The 24692-nt window shown below is 37.1% G+C and overlaps 1 protein-coding gene across 2 annotated transcripts in view; it reads right to left on the bottom strand.

Moving 5' to 3' along the window:
* The window catches only part of KCNH7 (potassium voltage-gated channel subfamily H member 7), a 478835-nt gene that overhangs the window by 155517 nt on the left and 298626 nt on the right, over positions 1–24692 (bottom strand). For both annotated transcript variants that reach the window (XM_049106394.1, XM_025471042.3), the window contains exon 3: positions 4839–4994. In XM_049106394.1, coding sequence (XP_048962351.1) covers positions 4839–4994 — 156 coding nt within the window. The remainder of the gene's footprint in view (positions 1–4838; positions 4995–24692) is intronic.

Genomic DNA, 24692 nt, shown 5'->3' on the forward strand with positions numbered 1-24692 from the left:
AATCACAGTGTAAAATTGCATAGATTATGTGTTACATCCTGGGAAGCTACTGTATAGATTATCTTCATTCAAAGAATCAAAGTTTCAATTTTCCAATTGTATTTCAGTTTGAAATGAATATTTTTAAAACATCCCCCCCTGATTTGCTATGCTGCTGAAACACCCCTCTCTTTTTCACTTCCATCCAATTTGATGGACCAGGCAAGATAACAGTTCTATAGGAAAATGAAGAATTTGTGAAGACAATGGAGAAATAAAATCAAGCATCCCCCGAAACAAAAGATCTTATTGACGTTCATGACCAAACACAGGCTGACATTACCTAAAGTATACTCCCAGGAATCATTCAATAAAGACTGAATTGGTTAGTGGGAAATATAAAGAAATAAAAATAGTCATCAACTTAAAGGAACAAAACTTTGGTATTGCAATAATTTTTTTAAAGTACTTCATTTTTGTTTTTAAATATGTCACCTGGGAGGCCGACACATTGGTGATATTGATAAAGAGTTTTCCCCTGAGTGTGATATTATTCAGAGTAAGATATTCAGTATATTGGAATCATTACATTAATCTATTTCTTCCAATATTGCTTTAACAAAATATTGTACTGTCATTTGCACATACCTAAGGAAGTAACTGATACTATGAAAAATTCTCAGCTGGTACGCATCTGATTTAGTATTATACTTAGGTTTAATGATGTAGTTTGCTATCTAAATTTATATTTGGGTAACAATTTCTTTTTTCAAATATTAAAGTTTCATGACAAGGCTTCCAGCTCCCCACAGACAATAACAGATACTTAAATTCCAATTTCCTCATGGATCTTCCTAAAAACCATTAAGATCAATAAAAGAAACAAGTAAAAGTAGCCTTGAACCATGCCTAAAGAGTAATTAGAGACAAAGACATTACACACTTTAATTTACATATAGGCAGGGAAATAAATTCCTAAGAGCAGCGAATTGGTTCAGGAAAGCACACTGCAATGGAGTTAGGCAGAAACTTAATGAAGAAAAGGGTCTATAAAGGTCTTCTTGGAGTGATGGAACACATATCAAATATGGCTTACCCACAGGTTTTTCACCCTGTGTTAGAAATTCTGAGAGTAGGTCTATAGCCTGAATGGTCAGAGCACTAGTTAGTAGAGACTAGAGAGACTACGAAAGTGCACAAGACCTCAGTTTGGAAAACCATCACTTCTTAGAGGTGGTGGTGGGGTGGAGACTAGGAGTGATGATTGATATTTCACTAGAAATTTAAGGACAAAACAAGCTAGAAATACTGCAACAAAACAAAATGAGAGGAGAAGGAGATCTAGAATAAGCTGAGTACCTTGTTGGTAAAAATTAGGAATCAAGTAATATAATTTAAATTGGCAAACTGAGTGGTAGAAGACCATTCTTAGGAGTGCAAAGATAAGAATTAGAACAGATAATATCATTAACTAAAATTATATGGTGGAAAGGGGAGGAGAAGAGTTACAGGCTAATTTTATTCTCGCTCATAGTAAGAAATCAAAATACAGTGTCTGAGGAAAAGGAGGAGAGATTAAGGGCATTATATCAAATTTATTTTATAAAGATAACTACTAGAAAAAAATACAAATATTCTCAAGTACCAAAATAAAAGCAAAAACAGGATAAAATAAACTCAAACCACACAGTTTAAGTTTTTAGAAAAGCAAAGAACATAACATAAAGACATGCTTTAAGAGAGTATATTTAACATAGAATATGTTAGCACTAAGAAAAAGCATAGTAGTTCTATCAGTAAATACAAGTATCTATTATAATTACAAATAAAAAGTATTTTTTTCTTTTTTTAGAAGTATTATTTTTCTTCTTAAAAAAAAAAGAAAACCTGACTCCAGAATGTATATTTAAAAAGCACAACTAAAACAAAAACTAAAAAGTGCTTTAAATATATAACAGGAAAATAGAACTGAGAAAGATTTTTAAAAAATCATAAAAGACTACTTTGCATAATACTACTTAAATAAAATTTTAAAACCTACATAAAATTATTGAGAGATAACATTTAGCAAAACTGTACTAGTTGAGAGGGACAATGTGAGTAGTCCAACCTCTGGAGAAAAAAAGAAAGAAATTTGTCAAAAAGCTACTCTACAGGGATGCCTGGGTGGCTCAGCGGTTGACCAGCTGCCTTTGGCTCAGGGGTGATCCCAGAGTCCTGGGATCGAGTCCCACATCGTGCTCCCTGCATGGATCCTGCTTCTCCCTCTGCCTGTGTCTCTGCCTCTCTCTCTCTGTGTCTCTCATGAATAAATAAATAAAATCTTAAAAAAAAAAAAAAGCTACTTTACAAATAAGTATCAGACCTGGATGATTTCCTAGCGGAGTCATACTTAACTTTTAAAGTTTAGATAATCCCCAAACTATTTGATAGTTCTGTAGCATAGAAAATAGAAAAAAAAAATCTCCAAATTATTTTCTGAAGGAATTATAACATTGATACCAATACTGATGAAATTGCACATATACACACACATACAAACTACTGATCAGTCTTGGGATTCCCGGGTGGCTCAGTGCTTTAGCGCCTGCCTTTGGCCTAGGGCCTGATCCTGGAGTTCCAGGATCAAGTCCCACATCGGGCTCCCTGCATGGAGCCTGCTTCTCCCTCTGCCTGTGTCTCTGCCTCTCTCTCTCTCTCTCTGTCTCTCATGAATAAATAAATAAAATCTTAAAAAAAAAAACACTACTGATTGGTCTTCCTAATGAATACTGATGTAAAAATCCTAAATTAATTTTAGATAAAGAGAATTCAGCAGCATATTACAAAATCAAATACATCGTGATCATATATGACTACTTCCAGAGATGCAAGAATAGTTCCATGTTAGTAACCCCATTAATAAAATGTATCATAAAAATAAGGAAACAGAAAGCTACACTCATTTCCACAGATACTGAAGACAATTTATGAATTTCAACACCATTCTTTATAAATACAAAGTAATGGAAAGCCTTAAAAGTATAGAACACATACAACTCAACCCAGATGCTATCATTTGAGTTAATGAAAAACACTTGCCATTCACACAAACATCAGGAACAAGGCATGTTGTTTATCATCAATTTCTTTTTTAATAATATGTTGGCAGTAATAGCTAGCACAATAAAACAAGAGAAAACTATTAGATGTATGAGAATTGGAAAGGAACATGTAAAACAATCTCTATGAGATAGAACACTTGAAAAATTCATGAGAGTCAATGTATAAGCCACTGCAATTTAAGAAAACTCAGTAAGATAGTAGGATATAAAGTTAACATACTCAGAAAAAAAGTCACTAGCCTTAAAAATAATCAGAAGATATAAGGAAAGAGAAGGTCCTAATTAAAATTTCAGCAATAACGAAAAGTCAAATGCCAAGTTAGGAAACTAAAGAGTAGAAAAAAATTGTAAAGACTCCTGAAAGACACAAAAGCTAGACTTGAAAATGCATATAAAATTCTTGTATAAAATGACTCAACACCATAAAGATGTTAATATTTATAAAATTAATGTGAGTCCAGTAAAAAAACAACAGAATCTTTTCCTTATCTGGACAGGTTGTTTCTAAAGTTCTTAAAGAATGTTTAACAAGAAATAACCTCAAGCTCCTGAAAATTAATGTCAAAAGGAGCATTCATATTAGAGGTTTGTTGTATATTTAAAACAATGTGATTCTGAATGATAAGTAACAAAACAGAATAGAAAGTCCAGAAATGTACTCAAGCACATAAAGCACTTTAGTATGTGATAAAAGTGGTATCTCAAATTATTGATGAAAAGATAGACTTTTTAATAAATGATGTTAGAACAACTGGAAAGCCATTGATAAAATGATAAATTAAGTGTATATCTTGCACTGTAAACCAAGCTAAACTTAAAATGTGACAGAGATTCTAAAGCTATTCAAGTTCTAGAAAAAGAATTCTTTTATAACCTTAGAATGCTGAAAGATTTCCTAATAGTGATTCAAAAATTCAGAATCAATAAAGTAAAAGCTTGACAAATTTAGTGCTTTATAAACAAACAAACAAACAACAACAAAACCTGGCATGACAAAATCAGGAAAAAGCAAAACAAAAAACAAAAAACAAAAACAAAAACAAACAAACAAACAAAAAAAACATTGCTGGGAAGAGATGTGCCACTTATCTTAAAATTTGAAAAAGAAAAGACAAAAAATTGTATGTAAGAAATGGACAGTTGACAAAAAAAGAAATAACCTAATGCTTAAATACCTGAAACTCATTCATAATAAAAGAAATGTAAACTAAAACTAATTGAGGTACTACTTCTCGCCTTATGATTATTTATCATAATCATAAATATCAAGAAGACTGACTCATTCTGTTACCATGGCTTTGGAGAAAAGATCTAATACACTGCTGGTGGTGGCGTAAAATGGCTCAAACCATAAGGAGGGGAGCTTAGTAGTATCTAAAAAAGTTGCATATGCATTTACCCTTTGAGCCAGGAATCCCACTTATAGACCCTTACCTTGAAGATAATTTTCCAAAAATATACATACATGTACACAATTAATTCTGTCATTATTTGTAGTAGCCAAAATTTGGAAACAACCTAAATGTCCATCAGTAGGGGACTGGTTGAATTAACAATGGTATAATCAAGTCAAATGGTTTTAAAAGCAACTGATCAATTCAATGGTTAATAATTCTAAACCATAAGATTATTTTACTTTTAATGCAAACATATTTTGAAAACTGACTCAAATGAAGAATGTATTAAAATTACTAGTAACAGTAATATCAGTAGGAGAATATCAACAGCATTATGTACATGTTGCCTTTTACTTACGGTTTACAGTTTTGACTGGTAATATTGGGTTTACCCTCTCTGGGGAGGCAGCGTTTTCCTCATCTGTCACATATTCAAAATTAATGATGAACATCATAGCCACGCCCTCTTGGTTTTTCACTGGAATTATGTGAGTGTTACAAATGAAAGTGGACCCTAAGGAGATGAAAAATGAATGTTAGGTCAAAAATATGCCTTCATTTTGAAGTGTTAGTAATATTAAAATTCTAATAAACCCTTAGAATTTTCTATTCTAAATGATTATTGAATGATTCTAAATGATTATTGAAATTTGACAAAAATAATTTGACTTGCTTCATATTTCATTGCACATATATTTATAGAAAAATATACAGATTTTGTCATAAAGACCTTACAGGCAAATTCAGGTACTACATTATAGGAAAACAGAATATCAAATCTCATTTGTTTTCACACCCACCACTATAATAGTATACAGGGAAAAAAGCATATTCTTTAACTTTGTAGAAAAATGCTGCCTTTTCGTATATATTTTGATTAATTCAGAATCTATTCTATAAAGTATAGCTGTATAAACAGTGAAGATAATTCATCTGTGTCATCTTGATTTGAGTGTTAAGCAAATTATTTCCTTTTTCTCTTTTAATTTCCTGCATATAAAATAGTAAGTTATTGACTCTGTCTTATATATGTTCCAATAATTCTTTTCTTTTTTTCTGCGAAATTCACAATGTCCAAATAATAATGATTTTATTTGGTTTATAATCTGTTAGAAAACAAGAACAAAATTTTGTCTATATTATTGTGTTAATTTGATTCCTTCAACTAAAAATATTATATTCTTTTTAAAGCACAATTATCGGGCTAATAAGATACATTTTATTAGAATCTTCTGGAAATGAGATGAACACAGGGAAGACTCGGTTTACAATTAACTCCTGCCATCTATCCTCCAACAGAAAATCTAAGATCCAAGATTTAGAGAATACTGTCAAGATGTTGATTTCTTTTAAATCAATTGACTTCTGACCGACTTCTTGAACTCAGGTACTACAGAACTTGCTGAGAACTCTCAGGTACTTGCAGAACTAAGTATTTCCTGTAAGCAGCTTACTCACATCTTTACCTTCTGGAAATTTCTTTTTTTAGTCATGGTGATGGAAACCTCGGGTTAAGGATTTGTTTGGGTTGAAAAGTATTTTTAAAATGCAAAACTGCAGGAAGAGTTCTCAGTTATTCAGACTTTTGACTTTTTTTTTAAACAACTAGTTGGAACCATCTTGAATCTTGATGGTTCAGTGCAGAGGCAGGAGCAGGTTTGGAGCAAGTTGGACCTGGGTTCAGAGGGAGATTTCAGAAAGTGAGAGAACAAGAGTCTGAGGACATAGGCATTGGCAAATAACAGGAGAAAGTAGTTGGAGGTCCAACATCCCTGAAGACCAGCGGATACTAGTATTTCAAAATGGTGTCCTATGTTTGTGTAACTATTAAAAACAAAATAAATATGAGAAAATCCTTTCCTTTTTTTCTCATCCCTGCAACACGGCTCCTACTGCCAAAGCTGGGGACAAAGGCTACTGCTAATATTGCTATAGATTGAGATCACAGGTGGTAGAGCTTTTGAGGGTGGGCATCAAGATCTACTTATTATTTATGATACTGTTTCTATGGGTGAACATGTTCTAATTTCCAAGGAACTGATTTACAAAAACACTTTTAGAACACAGACTTTACAAAGTTGGGGATGCCGATGTGTTTGTTATGATTCAGATTTTTAAATGTCAATAGTCTCCCGGGTTTGAAATGTAGAAGGCTTTATTTATAATTAATATCATATTTTCTATAGATATGGCCATGATTGTACAGATGTTGAAAAATATGTCTTAAGAATGACATGCCGCACCTTCATAGTCTTCAGCTATATCTTCAATTCATTTAATAAAACAGTTAGCTAGAGCACTTGTCATAGTTTCCATGGTAACAAACGGGATGACTTTAGTAAACAGAAAATAAGCAATTTAAGACTGTTCCATTAGAACTAAAAATAGAATTGCTTCAGGCCAGGCATCACAATACAAACTGGCTAAACAGAATGACTGAGAAGATGCTAGAAATAGCCATTGTGTATTCTGCTAATGAACCAAAATAGATATTGATATTACCACTTGAAATGACATTTCCTAGATCATTAGAATATCATTGTGAATTCACAGATTTGTTACTTAGCAGTTTCAAACCTTCCAACAATTGAAATGTATGCTGATTGTACCACAAAACATAAAGTACAGATTTTTAAGAAATCAATAAATAAAAGACGTGGGAATAGAGATCTAATAGGCTTGTAATAGAGCATAGTAATTTCGCTTCTGGTAACAGGGGCAAAATCACGTATTGCAATACTAATGCTTGTAAATTTACTGGCTAGCGCTAAAAATCATAAAATCATAGTGCTTTATAAAAAAGTTCAGTTATACGCATTGGCTCCATAGCATATTGAATATGTGTAATTAATCTGGGATTTACTGCCCACTAGCATTGTTTCCTGCATGTTTCTATTAAGCAATATATCTCTCCTAAAGTCAACTGAAAATTCACATTTACATTTTTTTTTCTCTTTTAGTTTTTGGATTTAATGTCTCCATCAATCTTGCATAGCATCCTGGAAAGCAGATATTGAAAGGAGATACATGGAATTTAGAAGAGGAGAATCAAATACATTTTATAGAGCAAAAGCATTTTAGCTTGCATCATTCTACCAACTCCAAGTTCTGTCAAGGTATTACTTTAGGAAAGTAACATCATTTTAAGAAGACATTACTGTGTGCTCCTAAATACTTTTCTTGAATGCGACATTGGGAGAAAGAGAAATGGAAATGTGATCCAGGAAACACTAATCTAAGCAATGAAGAAAAAACCAGACGCACTCAATAATATGTAAATAAGGGAACTAAACCAGTCTAGAAATAAAAAATTCAGACCTTGTTAAAATGAATCAGTATTCAAATGGAATTAATAATGCTTGTTAAGAAGCTTATTTACAATAAGATTATCCAATAATTTTATAATTATACATGCAATTATACAAATATTAGTGAAACCCAGGTTCATTTCCATGTTTTGTCTCCTGAGTAAAAACATTCTCAAAACCAGGAAAAGCTGCTTAGGAAGAATAATGCTCATTATAATAAAATGTCTAAAATGTTCATTTTTAACTGTAGCCACAGAACAAGCAAACTATGGAAATCTGAATAATTTTATTTTATTAATAAATTGGTGGCATACTCCTAGCTTTTGCATTTTAAAATAAAAGATCAGGACTCCTCCCTTTGAGCTACTTTAAAGATATTTTATTCTACTGTTCATATTCACAAGCCATCCTTATGTCCCCTAAAATCAATAACTGTTTATTGAGCACCTAATATTGGGTCAAATAGTGTTCTGAGTTCTCAGATGGTGATGAGACAGACAGCAGTGAAAAGACAAATCAATGTTCTGCTCTTATGGAATTTATATAGACATAAATAAGTACATAGATATCTAATATCTCAAGTAAAACTAGGTACAATGGAGGAAGAGAGAGCAGAATAAGATGATAGAGTATTTTCTTGGAATGCATTTCCTTGGAAGTGACATGTAAGCAAAGACATAAAGAAGTAATGTAGTTAGCTATGTGGCTCCATGAATAAAAAGTGCAGCTGGCAGAGAAAACTACAAGTACAAAAGTCTTCAGGTAAAAGCAGGGTTGTAAGCTCAAGAACAATGTGGAAGCCCATGTGGCTAGTGTAGTATGTTGGTTGTACGGGTAGTTGGTGTTGGGTGGAGTTGGAAAGTAGGTAAGGTTGAAGAAGCAGGGAACCACCATGTAGAAGGCCAACATATGGTTTTAGAACTTTCCTCTCAAGCAAGATAGTATTGGAAGGTTTTGTGTAGATACTCACATGACTTGACTTAAAACTACCCTCTGACTTATATTCGAAGAATAGCTTGGAAAGCCAGACAGAAGCAGGGAGGCCAGCAGGATAATATCACAACAGTACTGGTGAGCAGTTAGAGTGGTTTGAACTAGAGTGGTGTTGCTGAAGCTGGTCAGAAGGGGACCATTTGAGATATTTTAATGGTAGAGATTATAGGATTTGCTGGTATAGTAGATAGCATGTGAGAGAATGAAAAGGGTCATAGACAAGTCCAATTTTGGAGGTTGAGAAACTGGAAGAATGGACATGCTCATTTATTAAAAAGTGGAAGATGGTGGGAGGAGGTGTTCTGGAGGTTGGGTAAATCCATAGGCTTTTGATATGTTAACTCTGTGGTTGTTTATTAGGTATCTAAGTGCAGATGTCTAGAAGGCAGTTGGATATAGGACACCGTAGTTCAGTTCAGGGATTGATTCAAGCCAGATATGTGACCTTGAAAGTCATTAGGGAATAGATTATATTTAAAGACAATATGAGGTCATCTAGGGAACAAATAGAGAAATTGTGTTTTCTAGCCAAACATTAAGGGACTACAGCATCAAAGAAGGGAAGGTGAAAAACCAGAGAACACTGGAGTAGTAGATCGTGAAGTGGGAAGAAAATCCATAGTATAGTGCGGAAAGAACTATTGCAAGAGGAGGGCATGATCAACTACACAAAACTTGCTGATAGGCTCAATGAGGGTGAAGAAAACATCAAGGCATGGGTAACTTGTTTTAGAGACATTTTGGTAGATTAGTGGCTACAAAACTTTGGAATGCCCGTAAGAACAATTCAGAATAGAAACATACATGGAGTGCCTGGCTGGCTCGGTTGGTAGAGCAAGTCACTCTTGATCTCAGGGTTGTGAGTTTAAGCCCCACACTGGGTATAGAGATTACTTAAAAAATAAAATCTTAAAACAAAAGGAACAGAAGTGTACACAATTATAGGAAAGTCTTTTAAGGTGCCTTACTAAATAAAGAGGTGATCGGAAGCCTGGGCTGATAATTGGAGAAGATTTTGAAATGATCAGACCTTGGATTTTTTTAGGTTGAGAGGTACTACAGCATATTTATATAGAAATGGAATTAATTCATTTATTCATTTCAAATTTTTGTTACATAAAGTCCCACTATTGGTAAGGTCAGTAAAAGTCTAACATAGTAATTTACAAGACAGTAATGTTCTAATTTTTGTTTCCTTAGTTAGGGGCAACTCACTTCAGTGTTAATTAATTTCCATGTATATAGAATCTGTAGATAATAGTTTATAATCTATTCCTTGAGAGCATCACTTCTCTAATCAGACTGTCTGAATCTGAATCCTGGCTCCATCCTTTATCTGTTGAAAAAACCTTGGGTAATTTAGTGAATGTCACAGCAATTCAGTTCACTCTTCTATACATTAAGAATAATCCTTACTTCATAGAATTGTTCTGGGGACCAAATGAATTAATACCTGTGTACTATGATATTAGAATAGAATTCTCTCTTTTTCAATTTTCACTCATGGTATATGCTAATATAATAGCTATCAGGGAACTAAAGGGATAATGATCTCCTTCCACTTCACACATGCAGATTTATGAAGGAAATAGCTACAGAACCTTTATATCCAGGATTTAGAAGAGGAGACTGGGAGAGGAGAGGAGAGTGATGAGAGGACTGAGGAAGAGATCTCTTTGGAGAAGACTGGCCCATTGCTGTGAGCTTCCTTCCTTCCACCCTCATGAGCTACCACCTTCCAAAGCCAGGACTAATGAAGTGATTTTAAGGGTCTACTCCAAGATCTCTGAAATGTGTTCTCTGCAACTGCAAGACAGGGAGAATGGGTATTTGAAAGCTATGTGGATGAATGGTAGGTCACAATGGGGCTTCAACCTTGGGGGTGTGGAGGGCCAAGAAGGAACAAGCTCTCAGTTTCTGTGGCAGAGACAGAGGGCATCATTACTGGGACAGGCAGGTGCACCCAAGTATCAGCAAAAGACTCGTGGTCAAGTCTTTTGGACCAGGAGTGGGTACAGGGTCCTCCAGAGATGGGAGTAAGGGGACTGCAGATGAAGAGACAGATAGGAAACTATCAGATACTGGAGGCTGAAGAGAAAATAGGCAAGAAACTCCAGGGGAGGGATAGCACCAGCAGGGGAAGGAATGTGAAGGGAGGTAGGGTACTGGCAAGAGGTCTGAAGAGCCTACTCAAGAAAGACAGCGTCAGCTCTTTCTTAAGAAGGCAGGTCCAGAGAAGGCAAAGACACCAGCGAAGTAGGAACCGTCCAGGTCTGTAATCTTTCTGCCTTTTCATCTTCTACTTGGAGGGAAGCAAAGAGCAACCAGAGTGTGGGAAGAGGGAAATGGTGAGAGGTTGAAGCTGGCTTTCTTTTGCATTCTGACCTCACAGCCCAAGCTTCATACTGATCAGTAGAACTCCCAAACATGTAAAGCTCTTAGAATAGTACTTGGCAGGACACTTGGGTGGCTCAGGGGTTGAGCACCTACCTTTGGCTCAGGTTGTGATCCTGGGGTCTTGGGATCGAGTCCTGCATTGGGCTCCCCACAGGGAGCCTGCTTTTCTCTCTGTCTATGTCTCTGTCTCTCTCTGTGTCTCTTATGCAAAAATAAATAAAATCTTTAAAAAAATCCCAATAAACAGAATTATACCTGGCATGGAGCAAAACTCAGTAAAGTGAACAATTATTTTTGCCTCTTGTTAGAGGGTCTCCAGAGGGGCCAGTTAACTTTCAAGGCTCTGTAATTTCCTCCAACCTATTGCCATTCTTGAAACAGAAAGCTATACTATTTGTACTTTGGAACATCAAGTAGAGATTATTCTTCTCTGAGCTGATTGGTTTAGGGAATACCTGAACGTTTGTAATTTCCTGCTTTCTCGTAGACTAGGGGACTGTTTGAACCTAAAAAAATGCCATTAGAGACCTGCCTTAGAAGAAAAAAAAAACAAAAAAATAGCAGCCTCAGGACACAAAGGCTTTATCAAAAAGGCAGCATTATTCATCTTGAGTTGGAAAGCCTTTTAGAACGCAAAGGGGACTGTTGCTCCTCCTAGGAGAGAGCTACCGAGTCACAAATGACTTAAGGTAGAATCTGGGAAGCAAAAAGAGGAAACAAGTGAAATTTGTATTTGTATTTTCTGAATCTAGTGTTTCCTCTTATTTCCTTCTTTCATTACTTCTTACATCTTCCTCTGCTCCCTGCAGGCCTCCAAGGTGAAATATTATGAACTTCCTCTTACCAAGGAGAAGCATCATGAAATATATTAATTTCTCATAGTACTGTTAATGACATAATGGATTACTATTCTCAGGAAATTTTTTTAATGGAGGTAGTGAAAAACAACTTAACTTAGGATGAACTCCAGTGTAGCCTCTATGTAAAAAATGTTTTGGTTGTAGAGAGAAGACCTTCCAGATATCCCTCAACTCATACTATCGAAGTAATTGCTTGCAGATATCAATATCACTGTTGAACAAGCTGTGATTTAAAGGACAGAAGACCATAATGGAGTCCTGCAACTGAACTAGAAGAAATTTCTATGATTGGAGAGTTTAGCTTATGTTCTATTGTTTAGTCATTTGGTTATTTTTTAACAGATGTTTTCCCACTCTTGGTAAGAAAAGAAAATGCACAGAGATTTCATTTATACTCATAATCCACTTCCAGAATTTATCCCAAGGTTTGCAGAATCACTGAGCAGTGAAAATATTCCATCTATAGCATATTTATAACCAGATTGTAAGCTCCTCAAAGACAGGATATTATCAATCTATGCACACAAGCCTCATCAACACATAATCGGAACTCAGTACATATTTGCTGACTACTTTTATTTCTTCCTAACAGTAAGATGTTCGTGAAAAGCTGCCTACAGGTGATGACCCTAGAGCCAGACCAGAGCACCAATGGTAACTGTGGTGCATAGAAGTCTATAGTCTTAAGAAGATGGATTTTAGTTGTAGAGAGAGACCTGGGTTCTAAGCTGGATGAGTAATTTAGTTTCTCACTGCCTTGGCTTTTTTCTCTGTAGCTTCAGAGCACTTGTACTTAGGATTTCAAGTTGGAGCACTAAATGAAAGGATACCTTTAGAGTACGGTGCCTAGCATACAATAGATACTCACAAATGGTAGCTTATGAGAATGTAATCTTTTAATATAATATGGTAGGTGTAGAAACCGAATATACCCAAAGTGCTACTCTTGTAAGAGGCCAGGGAATGTTGGGCCTGAGTTTTTTGGGCTGAGTAGGAGTAAACTTGGAGAAGAAGGAAGTTTCAGTGAGAAGAAACATATGCACAATCAAACCAATTTTACTTTTATAACAAATTTTTCAGAAACCACTGTGTGCCAGGCACTGTTCTAGGTGCTAAGGGGTCAGCAGGGAACAAAACTAACCTTAGCCCTGCCAACATGTAGTTTATAACCAAGTGGAGTTGGGGGTGAGGCAGAAATAAATAAGTAAAATACATAATAGATTAAGTGGTGATAGTATTGTAGAACACCACAGACAGAATAATGAAAGGAGATAGTGCTGGGAGTAGGGGAAAGTCTGTAACTTTTAGTAGAGTGGAAAAGGCCTCCCTGAGAAGGTCACGTCTGAATAAGGAACTGAAGAAACTGAGGAGTGAATCATGAGGATATCTAGAAAAAGTGGTAACAACACATGTGAAGGTCCTGCCTGGTACGGGGCTGCATTATATCCTCTGAAATTCATATACTGAAGCCCTAACCACAATGTGACCATATTTGGAGGTACGACCTACAAGGAGGTAATTAAGGTTAAGTGAGGTCATAACGCTGGGACCCTAATCCAACAGAACTTTAGACCCTAATCCAACAGAATCTTATAGTGCCCTTATAAGAAAAGGAAGACACACCAAGAGCATGTGTACAGAGAGGGAAAGCCATGTGAGGACCCAGTGAGAAGATAGGCACGTAGAGGGTTTTCACCAGGGACCTTGGCCTTGGCCTTTGAACCTCCAGAACTGTGAGAAAATATATTTCTGTAATTCAAGCCACCCAGTCTGTAGTACTTTGTTACGACAGCCTGAGCTGCCTAGGATAGGCCCCGAGGCTAAAGAGCTAAGGTCAGTGTGGCTAAAACAAATGAAGCTGAGTAGAAAGTGGTAAGAGATCCAGGGCCGAGAGGTAACAGAACAAGGGAGCCAGCAGAGTGGAAGAAGAACAAGCCCCTGGTGGCCATCCTAATGCCTTCCACTGACAAGGGGACAGCACTGAATGGACTGACAAGGGAAGTGATCGTCTCTGACTGCTGTAAAGAACTGGACTCACTTCGTTAAGCAACTTGGTCTTTGCAGACGAGTAGTATACTAGGACATACCGTGTGAAATGGGAAGCAATGGAGGAGGCCTTGAGGGGTAGGAGGTCATGTGTGAAAATCTTCTGTTCCCCGAATTCAGTCTTTTGACGTTGGGGAGGGGCTCTAGTGAATTGTTTTAACCATGAGAGTATCTTTGAAAGCAGTATTGTAGGACACAATGAGGACATGGGCTGTTTCAGGTATTAGTGATGCCTTTAGGAAGAGAGATAAAGAAGGAGGTGCTATTTATTTGAAGAGACAGCAGACACGGTTAGATAAACTACTTATTAACAAGAATAATGGAATAGCCCATGGTTTATTTGGCCTGTGGACTAGCTTACATTGGAGTGCTTATTGGGAGGCAAATACTCCAATACTTGCCCATTTCTCTTATTGTACCAGTCACATGGTCAAATCTAAGGGAAGCTAGTCAAAGCAAATTGGAAAAGGTCATGTGAGCTAAGAAAAACATTTTATACAGAAGCATCATTAACAAAACGACTGAGCTGGCAAAAATTAGGCAGTGCACCTAACAATACATTAGATCTAAAAAAAGAATTTTAACTCAATAATCACCAACATAGATAGATTTAGCATTACAATCACAGATGTGATTAAATCATAATAATTATGAACATATTTAGATAGTTGATGCAGTTGATAGAGTGACAGGGGACGAGAAATATCTTTTCAGAATTTTCAGGAGAGATTATATAGACACCTTTCATCTGAAAATTGAAGAACTAACCTAATTTATGCAAAGCTGCTTGTCACATTCACGTTCTGGGTGGTAGTATTAGCACCGTCTGAGATGTCAACAGCAGGAATAATTTATTTTTAATTATTTTTCACTTAAAACAATTTTAAACTTTCAGAAAATGCTGAAGCAGTGCCATTGGTAGCACTGAGTAGCCTCTGGAATTGGACTGACCTAGCTCTGCTGTTTGTTATTCACTGAGTGGCCTTGGGCAAGTTACTTAATCTCCCCAAGACTCAGCTTCCTCATCCATAAAATGAGGAAAAGAAGGGAAAGTGCCTCACCTCACAGTGTTGTTGGGAAAGTGGAATTAGAGAGTATTTGTAAAATAGGTAGCATGGAACCTGGTGTATAAAAGTTGAGCAATAAATGAAAGTTATTATTATTAACTGGGGTAGGAAAAATAAATTTCTCAACTTGAAATAGTTAAACTTCCCTCAAAGTTTTCATGGTAAAATTAAGTCATTTGACTCTTTTTTTTTAAGATTTTTAAAATTTATTTATGAGAGACACAGAGAGAGAGGCCCAGGCCTAGACAGAGGGAGACGGAGAAGCAGGCTTCTCAGCAGGGACCCTGATGCGGGACTCAATCCCAGGACCCCGGGATCACAACCCGAGCCAAAGGCAGATGCTCAACCACTGAGCCACCTAGATGCCCCAAGTCATTCAACTGGTTATGGAGCTTTTGTGATGAATTCATTAGCTTGATCCCCCTTGTCTTCAGATGAGAAAATGCATCAAATGGCCATTGGGATGAGGCAGGGGCTTAGTAGAGAAAGACTCTTTAATTCTCTAAGATCTTAAAATATGTCTTCCTAACTTTGGAGTGACTAGGCCCTTGGTTTATTTCCTATATTTCTCCTGTCCCTATACACTGTCTTATTGCCTGAAAAAGAAAACTATAGACCAGGTAACTTTAATTGACAAAAGCAGAGCTCAGCCTCTTTGGGCAGGTCTCACAGTCAGTGGAATTTGGTATATCGCAGAAACATGTGAAACAGTCTTTAATTCTGGGTTTGCTCTAGGGGTACCATAATTAGTATTTGAAAGCACATGTTAGGAAGAAGGGTAATAATAACAGCTAACATTTATTGGATGCCTGCCACTGTTCTAATGGCTTTATATGCATTAATATCACTTGCATTTTCACAAATGATGATGGCACCATTATCATCCCTATTATGTAGATGAAAAGTAAGCCATGCACTGTTCTCTTTTTCCTTGATCTTGAGGCACTCCTTCCCCCTCACCAAGGTGGGGGAGGAATACTTGGGTTCCAATTCCTTCATTAGACCCTGAATTCCATGATTTTTAAATCGGGTATGTTCTAAGAGATGTTTATTTTTTATAAGTAATGGCCCCAAGTCTTGCACATTTCTGCAGCCTTCCTTTCTCTTGCTACCTGACAGGCAGGAAGTGACCATGGACTTGCTGGGACTGCCTCAGCCCTACATTTCATTTACTCCATTCAGTCCTATACTGCCTTGTGCCCTTTCCACCCCCTCTCCTGTTTATCAACTCTGGGTTTTTTACGAATAAAGATGTTCAACTCTGCTCCCTCAGTCTCTCTATATTATCTTTTCTACTGCCGTTAACAACTACATAATTAAATCATGGCTACTATTTTCTGAATGTTTTCTATGTGTCACATGTTTCTAATGAGAAAGCTTTATCTTAGAGAAGTTTCTGAAGTAGGTAGTAGAATCAGGTTGGACCTCTGAACTTTCCAGCTTTTACTCTTTCTCCTATGTCAGTATTTCCCCAACAGTGAGATGTTAATAGGTGCTATTGGAAAGTTTTAGGGAAATTTGCAATAATATGTAGCTCCTTGCAAGGCCATTGAAAAATACTGAATTGGGGCGCCTGGGTAGCTCAGTCGGTTAAGCATCTGCCTTCAGCTCGGGTCATGATCCCAGGGTCCTGGGATGGATCCCCAGGTAGGACTCCCTACTCAGTGGAGATCTTGCTTCTCTCTCTTCCTCTGCCTGCTGCTCTGCTTACTTGTGCTCTCTTTCTCTGTCAAATAAATAAAATCTTAAAAATAAAAATCAACACTGAATTGTGTCACACTTCCTCTCTGTTTCAAAGACACCCTTCTGAGAAGGAAGAAAGTATACACCATAGGATAGGTTGCCTAGATATATATAGGAGAGGAAGAAAATACAGAAAACACAGGACTGAGGCAGGAAGGGAAAGAGAATTGCAAAGGCCAGTGTCACTTACTTAATATATTTTGCTTGGTATTGGTCCAAATCTGAGCTTTCAGAAGCCCAGGTAAAATAGCATTTTCATATTTGATCACATATCTTGCGGTGATGGTTTCTCCATAAGCCAATTATAAGTTGAGAGGTTATGACTAAACAAAATATGAGAGAGTGCTTCACATCCTAAGTCCTATTATTTTTTTTTTAAAGATGTTATTCAGGGCAGCCCTGGTGGTGCAGCGGTTTAGCACCGCCTGCAGCCCAGGGTGTGATCCTGGGGTCCCGGGATCGAGTCCCGCGTCAGGCTCCCTGCATGGAGCCTGCTTCTCCCTCTGCCTGTCTCTCTCTCTCTCTCTCTCTCTCTCTCTGTGTCTCTCATGAATAAATAAATAAAATCTTAAAAAAAATAAAGATCTTATTCATTTATTTGAGAGAGAAAGAGACAGAGACAGAGAGAGACAGAGCGAGCACAGGTGCACAATTTGGAGGGAGGGGCGGAGGGAGAGGGAGAAGCAGACTCTCCACTGGGCAGGGAGCCTGATGCTGATCTCAAACCAGCTGAGCCACCCAGTCACCCCTCTAGGTCCTACTATTTAATAGAGATCAAGTTGTAGAACATAAAAGCCCTAGTTCAATATTTCACTAGTATTCTGCACCAGAAATTGCATGAGATAACTGGTATCTGCAAGGAAATATTTTCACTGTGTTTCCTAAGGAGTCATTCCTCTTGGGACACTTGGGTGGCTCAGCGGTTGAGGGTCTGCCTTCGGCACAGGTCGCGATCCCAGGATGTGGGATCAAGTCCCACATCGGGCTCCCTGAATGGAGCCTGCTTCGCCCTCTGCCTGTGTCTCTGTCTCTCTCTCTCTCTCTGTATCTCATGAATAAATAAAATCTTTTTAAAAAAAAATGAGTCATTCCTCTTCATTTTCAAAATATGGGGATATCTAACTTATAATTATTTGTTTACTGTCACTCCTTCCTATTGATACATTTTCTGTTAACATTTATGCTCAGGAGTTAGGTTCTTTTCATACTTATTAAACTTGATTATTGAAAAAGAACAGGTTCAGCCATTTTTCTACTTTCTTGATAAATCACTAATAAATTATTTTGAGGGTTGAACTTAGAAAGAAAAACTCCTGCACCTTGTCTGGCTAGCAAATCAGATTGTCTCTGAAGATATATTATTATGATGATCCACTTCCCAGTGTTGGTTCTTGTTTAATTTTGGAGCTGTTTAGATTGAATTAGTGAATTGGAACTAATAAGTGTTAGAACAAGCTGAAGCTGATTTACAGCGCTGTATTCAATGTCCAGGCAAGACAACCTTATATTTGTAATGAGGAATTCTGGGGCACATTTGTGGCAATTTTAATACTTTGTGGTTTTTACACTCAAGTAAATATTTGGTTATTTGGTTCAAATTTTTTCATAAGACATTTTTATGTTACGAAGCTGCAAATGTACCCATAGCAAGCCCATTCTACTAAACTGCTATTCTTTAAGTTAAGACTTAAGAGACTGGATGGACTCAGAATATGAGCAAATTTGCACATCACCAGAATATGTACACGCTAGTGTCAAGGTCAAACATAATTAGAATCCTGAGGCCAACACCACTGTGTGGATGCCATTGCTAACAAAGGCGGTACATATCACATATATGGTATGCTCTCTTCATAGTGTACTTGTGATTGTTAAAAAGAATTGTACATTTTTTGCTTACACTAAGTTTGCAAATTTGGAGAATGTACACAAGTTATAAATAATGTGAGTTCATTTCATATCTTAGAATGAATAAAAATATACTTTGATTAATAAAATTTCAAAAGAATGTGTTAGGTACCCACCATGTGCAAGGTACTGCATCAGAAATTGTAGAAGTGACAAACACAAGTAAAAAAATATTTTTTCATCCAAAACATAATCCACTCATGAGCTATACCTGAGAAGAGGACAAGTCATAAAAAAAAAAAAAGAAAGAAAGAAAGAAAGAAAGAAAGAAAGAAAGAAAGAAAGAAAGAAAGGCATCAGTTCAACTGAGTCTTAAATGATTGTGATGGGTAGAAATCTGGATTGGAGGGAAAAGTGTGAGAAATGAAGAAACATGATGAATCCGGGGCAAAGTGAGTGGTGCATGGCCCCCTCTAGGGCAACCAATTCAATTACCTCATGCCTAGTAATTCTAACTTGAAGAACAGCAACAAGCAACAATTGCTATTGACCAATTATTATGTTGAGTCCTGTATATGCTGTGATTTATTTAATCCTCATGAGAACTCTGATGAAGTACTAGAGTAACTATCCCTGTTCCATAGAAGCCTTTGAGTCATGGAAAGAAGTAACTTCCTCCAAGTCACCCAGCCAGTGTGTTGGAGAGTCAGGATAACGATCTAGATGGTGCAAGCACATGGCACCATCTTCATACAACATGATGAGGCTTTTTTCCCTACTTATTTATAGGTGCTATGCAGAACTCAGTCAGGGAGCTTTATATTCTTTCAGGGTTTGACTTGAGCATGCAGCTTCAGGGTGCTCATAAATACCCTCTACTTCATTCCACAGAAAAAAAGAAACATTTTAAAACACCAAACAGAAAAAAAAATAAAAAATAAAATAAAATAAAATAAAACCCCAAACAGGGACACCTGGGTGGCTCAGTGGCTGAGCGTCTGCCTTTGGCTTAGGTTGTGACCTTGGGGCCCTGGAATTGAGTCCAACACTGGACTTGCCATAGGGAGCCTGCTTCTCCCTCTGCCTATGTCTCTGCCTTTCTCTATGTCTCTCATGAATAAATAAATAAATAAATCATTAAAAAAAAAGAAACAAAACAAACAATAAACAAAACAAAAAAACACCAAACAAGTCATGCAAAGTGGTTCAGGCCTCTTCTGAGAATCCTTTACAGTGAGTACAGGCCTTAATGGGGTTAAAAGTAGGCTCCATAGGCCTGTCTGGGACCAAAGCGGTAGAAGCAGAAAAAGGTGAAATTTTAGTTATTTCTCCGAGTAACTTAGTCCTCTCCTCTTCTCATAAAATTTTCTATCTTGTTTGACCATTGTAACTTGGGATTTTCATTTTTATTTTTTTTTAAATGCCTAGACTATTTTTACAGAATAGCAGACGGAGTAGAAAGGATGTCCTGGAAACTAGTGACAACACGGGTTTTTGTTCCCATTGGCAGTGTTAGGAGGGAACACCCTCTCCCAGGCTTTGACACCAGCTTGGGGGCAAGTGACTACTACAGATGTTCCCTGCTCCCTACGGGTGCCAGAAGCGTGGGCCTGCAGCAGACGCCTGATGGCACGGATTGCTTTGCAATGGCTCATATTGCCCTGGATATATATTTCCAAATGCAGTTGCACAGCATGAGAGAGGTTTTACTTCAAATTCACAATGACTACTTTTAGTGTTGCTTTTATGTTTTACCCATATCAGGCTTCATGACCTAGTCTGTGTTTTCAAGGTAGCAAAGTAGCAATCACTATGGTCCATCTGTACACTGAGTCTAAGAGACAAATGTGGCTGGGGATGATCTGACTTGTGCACATAGCAACTTAGATTTATCTGAGGGGGAGGATGTACTTTCTGTGTCCATGAGAGGCTGTATCCTTGAGAGCAGATAAGCATAAAGCCTCTGCATCAGGTCTTCACAAGTTAATTCCTAGATGTGCCACTTCTCAGCTTTTGATCTTAGAATAAGTTACTCAACAGCTCTGAGAGTCGGTTTCCTCATCTGAAAAATGGGGATAATGTTACCCACTTCATGGAGTTATTGCGAGGATTAAGTGATCCAATATCTGCAAAAAGCTTAAGATATTGCCTTATACACTGAAAAAAAAATTGTTAACTATTATTACCACAAAAGAATTAACAAAGAGGGCAGCCCCAGTGGCTCAGTGGTTTAGCGCCACCTTCAGCTCAGGGCATGATCCTGGGGACCCCGGGATCGAGTCCCATGTTGGGCTCCCTGCATGGAGCCTGCTTCTCCCTCTGCCTGTGTCTCTGCCTCTCTCTCTCACTCTCTGTGTGTGTGTCTCTTATGAATAAATAAAATCTATAAAAAATATAAAAAAAAAGAATTAACATATTTTTTTAAAGATTTTATTTATTTATTCATGAGAGACACAGAGACACAGGCAGAAGGAGAAGCAGGCCACACGCAGGGAGCCCAATGTGGGACTCGATCCTGGGTCTCCAGGATCACACCCTGGCTGAAGGCGGCGATAAACCGCTGAGCCACCCGGGCTGCCCCCAAAGAATAATTTTGAATTCAATAACTAACAACTCATTAGCTGAAAGACAGAGCCAAAAATTTTCTTCAGGTTGAGAGGAAAGGACAAAATGTGCTTTTTCCTGTGAGCATCTGCCTGCAATACCCCATATTTCTGGTTCTCTTGGCTTCTAACTGTTCATTCCCCTCCTCAGACTTTGCCTCTGGTTCTAAACTTCTCCGAGGTTTATCTCTTAGGAGAATTTACCAGTCCATATATTTATCTAAGGGTCTTGCCTAAATATTTGTTTGATAGAAATACAGGGGGTTTAATTTTCACATAAGAGAATAAATCTCAGCTCTGGTGCCTGAAAACTTTTGGGAGATAAGGCCCATGCTCATTTGGTCTTATCCATGACTAGAAATATGTTGGACTTAAAAGCCGGGGTTAATTCCATCAGCTGAAGGTTAAGCCTTTAGCTTCTCTAAACAGAAAACTCCATCTAACTGCCAGTGACTTTTTGCCTGATGACTTTGAAGCTGATTAGTAACTCTCTATCAACACGTTACTTCTCTTAATGTATGCCCGTTTGATGGGTACTCTCTGGAGATAAAGTCCTATATTAGAGAAGATTCTCTAAAGAAGGAGATTTCAGTTACTATGGTGAACCAATGGGATAGACATTTTGATGACAGTGGAAACCTATCACCCTTAAATGATAAAGAACTGAAAAAAAATAAATTGAACACACTGGTGAGATTTCAATAGACATTATAAAACCACTGGCAAGGCTGATTTATCATGTATTATATTTGAGAAGAAAAATGTTAAATTTTAAGATGAAAAGAATTTACTAGATTCTTTTCTTGTACTGTCATAGTAAATTGCTAGGAACGAGGAGAGCAGGCAATATTATATACCATTAATGCTAACAAAAAGAAGGGAGGAGCCAACATTTGGTCATCTACTAACATAACTAGAAAAAAACATAGTAGGAAGACTCTGTACCCAAATTTCGATTCACAAGAAGAAATTGATGATTTCATCGGTAGTTTTTAAAATCCTGCTCCTTCTAAGAACTGCACCTAAGAAGCAATCAGTATTTCAAAGTGTCTACTGTGGATTTTATGGAAAATCTCCCAGAGAGGCGATATCAAGTTGCATTTTAGTGGAGAATCCATAAATATTTCTAAATCCATCTCAGAAGCCAAGGTGTAGAATGCTAGTCAAAATATATAGACAAAAAAATAATGTATATATATATATAGACAGTGAATGGTAGTTCAGAGCCGAGCTAGAGGGAAAATAATTGAACGATGGCATATGCTACTCCTAAGCCATGTCCTCTTCAGGAAGGCATTGAGATGGGAGTGTCAGTGTTGATATTTCTGTTGAATTTATTCAGTTTGCTCTTCCAGGCTGATTCTCTATCCTTCTCCTGTTCAGAATGGTGAGAAGATGGCACCAGGATGGCCTCATCCTCTGGCTTCCAGGTGGGTTTTAGCCAGTGGGGATTTCCAGCAAGCGATTGGAGGGAAGGAAGAGAGAGATGGAATATTTTCCCCCAGACTCCAGCTCTACTAGGTTGCAGTTTGGGATGCATCCCTCACTAAATTCATAGTCCCTGTCATCCCTCAGCATATAGATCTGTCTCAGGATCTGTCTATAATTATCATTCCCTCTGCTTGCCCCTTCTAATGACCCTCCATGGAAACTAAGCCTGGGACACTGCACTGTTTCTTCTTGCATCTCATAAGCCCTACCCTCATTTTTGTGGCTCTTTTATGAACTCTCCTCAAATTACCCGACTTGAGTGTTCCAAAAATATTTGGATACTGATTCATACAGGATAAAAATATTACTAGACAAGGGAAGTAAGTGAAAGCAGACATTCCATACTTAAGCAATAAAGATGTAGCAAAATATGGAGATAATGTGAAGCAGTTGGATGTGTTAGACAAAAAGACCCTAAAAAATTAGGCCAGATGATAATAATAATAATATGGCACTACATTTGTCCCTATATCGATTGGCAGAAATCTTAATCAGGATAAAACATGAGTGTCAGGTGTCTGGATAAGATAAATGACTTTCCAAGATTAAATTCTTTTAAAACTTCACCGGAGATGAAATATAATAGATTTAGTTCTGGGCAGTGGTCAGAGGATGGCAAAGTAGTAAGCAGCACCAGCGTAATCAAATTCAACATTTTAGTTAAAGTGAGAAACTAAAAATAACAATCAGAAGAGTGCTTAATGATGGAAAACAAGCAAACACAAAAACCTGATGGAAGATTTAAAATGTTTTTTTTTTTTTTTATAAAATCCTCATTAATATACCAGGGGAAACCTTTAGGTCACTTAAAAGCACCACTATGTATTTCCAAGAAAATAACCTGACTACAAGCCCAGCATGACTAAGTGGCGAAACTATACACTTGAATAAAGAAAACAAACAAAAAATTAAGACATTTTTTTCCAAAATGAAGAAATTGCGAAAGAAAATTATGAAACCTAGTAAAATTCAAGGGTGAAGTATAAAAAAAGTAAGCACAAATAATTTGAGAGGCACTTGCAAATAAATTTTAAGCAATTAATTAAATGGGTTATTATAAGGTTAAAAGAAAACAAAGGAGATAAACTGGGGAACAAATGTGATCACTGAAGGTACATTCAGTGTAGAAAAGAAAACTCAGTTAAAGATCATTCTACAAGACACAGAAGAGTTCTAGAACCACATGTAAGTTGAGTGCATTAAATGTACAAAAAAGAATATAAGTCACCTTCGAAGATCAGTATTTAATGTACTCAAGGTAGGGTGGCCAAGGTATGTAACTTATTACTTTACTGACCAATGTGCTAGTCAACGTGACCCCCACGCTAAGCATTTAAGAGGGATCAACAGATTAGAGCAGTGTTTCTATGCCAGGCAAGCAGTTGGCAATGGTTATAAATTGTAGGATACTAACGCCCTATTGAGAATAACACGTTGGTGGAAAGGTAACATTTTTCTGTAAGGCAAAATCTGGTCTGTTTCATCTGTTGGATATTTTTTAGCTTGAATAAATACCAAGCAGAATCAAGATGAAAAGAGAAGTAAAACAATGGAATAGAAATTGCTAGCTGGCCACTCAGGACCTAACATTGTGGTAGGGGTTTTAACACATCCATTACATGCTAACAGTGTTCTGGGGGTGAGAGTCCTTGTCTCCTTTTTACAGAAGGAAGCAGGGCTCCAGGACCACATCACTAACTGGCTAAGTTTGAATCATCATGGAGAAGTAGACTCCGGACTCCTGCCCTGGTCTGTCTGATTCTAAGCATTGACTTTATTTCAGTAAATTCATTTAGACTGCTTAAAAATGTTTAACAGATATTTATCAGAGATTTTCAGCTTTAAAAAAGTGAATG

Source organism: Canis lupus, chromosome 36 (genome assembly GCF_003254725.2).
Source record: "Canis lupus dingo isolate Sandy chromosome 36, ASM325472v2, whole genome shotgun sequence".
Lineage (NCBI taxonomy): Eukaryota > Metazoa > Chordata > Mammalia > Carnivora > Canidae > Canis > Canis lupus.